The sequence below is a fragment of the Orycteropus afer genome, unplaced genomic scaffold, assembly GCF_000298275.1.
Source record: "Orycteropus afer afer isolate SDZICR_OR568_19922 unplaced genomic scaffold, OryAfe1.0 scaffold00070, whole genome shotgun sequence".
In the NCBI taxonomy this organism is placed as follows: domain Eukaryota; kingdom Metazoa; phylum Chordata; class Mammalia; order Tubulidentata; family Orycteropodidae; genus Orycteropus; species Orycteropus afer.
The window spans coordinates 9,549,254-9,555,895 of NW_006921657.1; the positions used below are offsets into that span (position 1 = coordinate 9,549,254).

At 39.4% G+C, this 6,642-nt stretch overlaps 1 protein-coding gene across 1 annotated transcript in view; it reads left to right on the forward strand.

Moving 5' to 3' along the window:
- Positions 1-418: 418 nt before the first annotated feature.
- The window catches only part of PBLD (phenazine biosynthesis like protein domain containing), a 24,625-nt gene continuing 18,401 nt past the window's right edge, over positions 419-6,642 (forward strand). Inside the window, exon 1 of the mRNA XM_007940689.1 lies at positions 419-502. Coding sequence (XP_007938880.1) covers positions 419-502 — 84 coding nt within the window. The remainder of the gene's footprint in view (positions 503-6,642) is intronic.

Below are 6,642 nucleotides of genomic sequence, written 5' to 3' on the forward strand. Positions count from 1 at the left end.
GCCGACTCGATGGCACCTAAAACAACAGTCACCATTGAGATAGTGTCAACTTACTTGCCTCCTGGACTTTTCATGCACTTCATTAAAAACAAAACCTAAACTAGTTTAGGCTACTCTAATAAAGGATATGATAGTGATATGATATTAAGAAGGATATGATATTAAGTTATAAGTGCACTATGAAAACTCAGTACAAGATTTGAAAATATTCTATTTATCCAAATTCAATTTAAAAGCTGAAAAAATATTAGGGGATCACATACCTTTACATGCATGTGTATTAGAGATAATTTCTTACCTTTGTACCTGAGAACTGCAGTTGCTTCTGTACACCCAGTAAAACATTAACATTTTGATTTTTTGCAACAGCTAGAAGTAAAGCAATTTTGAGAGCTTGCAGAAATAGCTTGCAGGAGAAATGAAGCTCCCTATTTTTGTAGCAGATGCATTCACAGCAAAGGCATTTCGTGGGAATCCTGCTGCTGTTTGCCTCCTAGAAAATGTAAGTACTTGGTTTTGAAGTATAGTACCTGAAATTCTAGATTCCTGTAGCACAAAGTGTTTTGTTAAAAAAAAAAAAAGCCTTACCTGTTTGTTTACCTCTTTGGTTTGTGTTCTTGTCTGCTAGTTGATTTTTTGACTAAATTATATGAAGACTGCTTAAAAACACTGAGGTTTTTTTTTATTTTTAGTTGTTGTCAAATCAGTTCCGACTCGTGGTGACCCCTGTGTGAAGAGTAGAACTGCTCAGTAGGGTTTTCAAGGCTATGACCATTCAGAAGCAGATCACCAGGGTTGTCTTCTGAGGGTGGGTTCAAACTGCCAACTGTTTGGCTAGTATTCTGGCACTTAACCTTTTGTGCCACCCGGATACTCTACACCTGGATTCAGTCTAGAGAAATGAAAAAAAATAGAGCTCCCTTTCAGCCATCAGGTTTTCACTTTGTTAATAGGCTGAAATTATATGAATTTTATGTGGGGCTTCAAACTGGTTGTTCCAGTTCAGTCATGGCTGATGCAGCAGTGGCAGCATCACTAGGGTTGGTGTCACCCAGTATGGTCACTCATGGTGTCACCCTTCCTCCATGGACCTCTTCCTATACCAGACCATACAGAATGTTTACTAATGTTTATTATCAATTTTAATCAGAGAATAGTATGTGATAAATGTAGTTGTAAATTGCTTAAATGTGTTATGTCTTAGATTATATGAATACTAACAATAAAACTTGTTTTGTAAAATCTTTCTGCATTGAATTACAAAATATTAGTAACTGAACGGAAGATTTTTTTATTTTTCTCCTTTAATTACTACTTCATTCTCAAAAATGTTATTGATATAGTTTCACAAATACTAATTACCACAATATTGTAGCTAAAACACCAGAAAATTTGACAATTCAGTGACTATAAAAATACTGGCAATGATGAAAACAACAGCTTGGGTTTGTTTGTAGCATGTGCAGAAACAAAACATATGATTCAAAGTCTCATATGTTTATATGAGAATAATGATATTAATGGTAATAATGACAGCTCTGACCAGAGTGCATTAGAAGGTTCAAAAAGTAAATTAATATAGAGTTTTATCCTTGTAGGTATATCAATATGTGTAAACTGAGCTTATGAAAACTGTTTTCTTGTTATGACTACAGTGATATATTTATAAAAAAATAATAAATTTCAGCTGAAACATTGCACAAAAATTTTATAGACAGTCATTTTGGTGTCACTCACTCTGATAGTGTCACTTTGCATGATCTGACCCCTACACCTCCCTAATGGTGCACTGGGCTGATGAAGCAAAAAGAGGATGGACTGGAATTTCCAAAATGTGAGTATCTGGACTGATAACTGAAATGGGGAAAATTATGGGTCAATGCCCTATTAGAAACTTAATCTCCCTCTTAGAAAAGAAGGAGAGTGTGCACATTATACAGCAACTGAGTCTATTGACCAGTACAGTCAGAAACAATGATGTCCTGTGCAAAGAAGGCAATTGACTATGCCACTTTGAATGTGTGTTCCTCTTTATTGTCCTGGCAATAATCCAGTCTTCTGCATCAGGATCCTGAAAGGGCTTGCTATGCCTTTTCTGAGTCTCCCATTCCAGGGTTTTGACCTGTAATTTTTCCTATTCCAGTTATGTTCCAGGCACCCACATTCTGCAAATTCCAGTCCGTGCCAGTTTTGCTTTGTCAGCTATGACTGAACCAGTTTGAACTAGATCGAAGCCCTGGTTTTATGTGATTGGACATGTCCAACATTACATTTAACTAAAATATTCTAAGGCGCTCTGGTAGCATAGTGCCTAAGGCACTTGACTGCTAACCAGAAGGCTGGCGGTTCAAACCCACCAGCCACTCCTCGGAAGGAAGGTTGGGCAATCCTACTTCTGTAGTGATACTACTGCCTCAGAAACCCAAGGAGGGGTCGCTATGAGTCGGGGCCGACTCGATGGCAAACAACAACAACAACAAAATATTCTAATGAATATTTTTAACCTTGCTTATAGTTCGTACAAGGAGCCTTGGTGGCACAATGATTAAGTGCTTAGCTGCTAACAAAAAGGTTGGTGATTTGAACCCACCAGCTGTTCCGTGGCAGAGAGATGTGGCAGTTTGCTAACAGATTACAACCTTGAAAACCCTATAGGGCAGTGGGTTTTGTTTTGTTTTTTGGTTATTGTTCAAACAATTAGAAAATCTTTTCAAGATCAAGAAAATGAAGTTTTGCAAGGAATTAAATAATTAAGTAGATAAGTTGGAGGAATTAAGCTTTGGTGTATAGAGAATTTAACTTACTACAAGTCTCAATCTAAAAATGACTTTTGATTAGTATAAATATTAACAAAATAGTTAAGTAATCTGTAAGCTAGAGCTTTGTGTTGGTTCTTGGGTAGTAGGAAACTAGCTAAGACACCGATATACCCAAAGCTGTTAGTGCAAGAGTAGATTATCTGAGAATTGCTTTAGTAAGCAACTGATGATTTCAAACAAGGCATATCGAGCTGGGCAAAGTGTACGTTGGAGTGTTGGAGTGCAGTGAGTCTCAATCTGGCCTGCACATTAAAACTCCCTGAGGAGCTTTAAAAAGTCCTGTGCCCTGGCTGCATCCCAGATCAATTACAACAGAATCTCTGGGGGTGGGACACAGACATCACTGTTTTTTAAAGCTCCCTAAATGATTCTAGTATACAATCACAGTTAAGAATTGCTAAGGTTTGACTGATTTAGGTGAATAATGGCATTCTTGGTACACTTATGTTCTTCCTCAAATGGAGCAGTAAAATGGTGATCAAGAGTCCTCATCTCACCTCCGCAATGCATTCATCACTCAACCCTGTAACTGGCATTTTCTGTTTACAATATGCAGAAAGTAATAAAGTTCATAAACCTTATCAAGTAACTAACACCCAAGCGGGTGGGCATATTAGTTAATTAGAGATTAATTAACAGATTCCAAACTGTGAACTTTCTTTAGAACCAATCTTGCAAGCATAACTTCATGCCACAAAACTGATGAAAACTGCTGATGAAAAGGCCAAGATTCTTAGTATATTCACTCCATGTCCCCAGGTAATACCTTTGACTTATATGTTCAATTTTAACCAGATAACCAGAATTGGCATTATTTATCCCATTTACTTCACTTACCTTTAGTCCACTCACTTAAAACAGACTTAAATGATTCATCTACCCACCTACTTATTTCTTCATTAAAATACATATTCTATATGCTATTTAGGAGCCCTGGTGGCACAGTACGTTAAGTGCTTTGCTGCTAACCAAAAGGTTGTCAGTTCGAACCCACTAGAGATGGCCATCTGCTTCCTGAAGATTTACAGCCTTGGAAACCCTATGGGCAGTTCTACTTTGTCCTAAAGTGTTGCTATAAGTTGGAATCGATTACACAACGAGTAGGTTTTATATGTTATTTATATGTATTTGGAAATACCAGAAAGAAAATTTAAGCTAAGAACTTAACATAGTTCAAAGTATGAATGGAAAAAAGAAAAAGAAAATGAGGCAGTTTGTGTTTTGGGGAAGATTGCAAAGCTCACTAAAGTCTTCTTAATTACTTCTTTTGAGCTTTGGGCCTATGAGGCCAGACTCATTTGATGGCTTTTCAAGGACACCTGAATAGCTGTCTAAAAGACTAGTTTGCTAAGCCTCTTCTTTTCCACTCTGTGGACCTTAGGACCCAGTCCTCTTTGAGGCTATTTTAGCACTTGCCCAATTCACAATCAATATAAATGACAGTAAATGTATAAGCCATGGTTTCTGCCCTTGAGTTCTTTTACCCAAGGCTGGGGAGCATGGACACCTGAAACACTAGAGAGAACAAACATGAACACAGGAAAGTATCAGAGACAAATAAGTGCCAAACCTTATGTTACTAACCATAACTCAGTAGGTGTTCAGCCTTTCATACGCATTCTGCCGTATTTATTGGCATCTATCGTGAGCCAAGCTCTGGGCTTGGGACTAGAGGTGAAAAAATTAATAAATTCGCCTGCCGTTGAGGTGTTCAATGTTTAGTGAGGGAAACAGGCATATTAACCTGATCATTATTCAGTAGTTGCTACAGAGCCTGAAAAATTCTAAAGGATGCATATATCAGGGACATGAGGATTCAGAGAACAGAACAACATTGGCCTTAGGGAGGAAAAATGCTTCTAATTGTATGTGTAGGTCTTCACAGGCATGTCATTTTTTGTGTTAAGTTATTTAAAATTTGACCAGGATGAGCCTTAACCCCAGAGAAATGTGGTAGATAGGGTAAAGATTGATATCACCTTGAAAACCCAAGGAGGGGTCACTATGAGTTGGATCTGACTCGATGGCAGTGGGCTTGGTTTTGGTTTTGGATCTCCTGGTTCTGCCACCCTTGTTTTTCTGCCACTTCTTCTCGCCATCTTATGTCATCTCTAGAACACTAGCTGTGTCCCTTTGTCTCCTGGGTCTAGGAGGTTCTCAGGCCAGAGACGCTGGGTCCAAGGGACGTGCTCCACTCCTGTCTCTTCTTCTTGGTGGTATGAGGTTCCCCCTTTCTGCCTCTGGGATGGCTCATTTTAAACTTAGCGAGATGGCAAAACTGACCCTTCCCCTCACTGGCATTCCATACACCTGATTGGCACGATCCTACTCCAGGCTCTGTAGACAGGTGGACTGAGGGAGAAAGATGAGGCAGTCTGCTTCTGAAAAGATTTACAGCCTTGGACACCCTATGGGGCAGTTCTCCTCTGTCCTATGGGGCACCATGAGTTGGAATCGACTCCACAGCAGTGGGTTTGGTTTTTGGTTTAGAAGCTTTATAAGAATGTGCCCTGGTGGCACAGTGGTAATGCACTCGGTTGCTAACCAAAAGGTCAGTGGTTCAAACCTACCATCCGTTCCACTGGAGAAAGATGTGGCAATCAGCTTCTGTAAAGATTTACAGCCTTGGCAATCCTATGGGGGCAGTTCTATTCTGTTTTGTAAGAACACTGTGAGTTAGAATCCATTTGATAACAAACTTTATGGGATACCAAGGTTTTTCTCTCACAGAATGGCTCGTGGCTTTGAACCGTCGACTTTTCAGTTAGCAGCCCATTGCTTAACCATTGCACTACCATGGTTCCTTGCCCTTCAGAAGCACTAAAAAGAATAAATTAATGTGTAGATAGACTAGAATAGAGTGACTGTGGAAATATTATACTCAAATTATGGGAAAACCTCCCTCTAAGCCCTTAGTTGACCAACAAAAATTGATTTTATGTCCTTGATGGTGAGATAAAGGGGATAGTATCCAACGTGAGTATGAAATTTGGGTTCTATAATGGAGTTGGGGAGACAAGGCTTCCATTAGCACTGTAGGGAATAATTGCATGTGGCCTAAGGTTTTAGGGCTGCATTGTGTGGACATAACTTCAAAATACAAAAAAAACAAACTCACTGCCAATGAGTTGAACCCGACGCATAGCGACTCCTCCTTGGGTTTCTGAGGCGGTATCACTACGGAAGTAGATTGCTTAACCTTCCTTCTGAGGAGTGGCTGGTGGCTTTGAACTGCCAGCCTTCTAGTTAGCAGTCAAATGCCTTAGACATTATGCTACCATCACTTCATAATAGGAAATCCTAATGCCTCACATGGAATCTCCCATTTTCTTTTCGGTTGGTCTTGGAACTTTTCACATCCATGTGATTTTCCTTTGCTGGAATATGCCGATAGCAAAGGGACAAATGAACAGACCGGAAAAGCAGAACTGCCATATTTAGGCTGTCATATTTCGAAATGGCCACAAGATGGGGATATTTTAAAACTTTACTCTGATTTTCTGATCATTAATCTTTTGTTGAGTCTTACGGTGATGGAAGTTCACTGGAACGCAGCAAAACAAACATGACCCTTTTGAAATTTAATTCACATGATACTGCGAAAGAGAAATGGATATTTAAGCAAGAGAATCAATAGCTGTTTTTGGTTTGTAAATGTTATGTGATGGATTTGGAGGAAATCTGGTAGCCTAGTAGCTAAGGCTCTTGACTGCTAACCAGAAGACTGGCGGTTCAAACCCACCAACCACTCCTCGGAAGGAAGATGGGGCAATCTCCTTCCGTAGTGATACTGCCTCGGAAGGAGCTCTGGTAGCATAGTGCC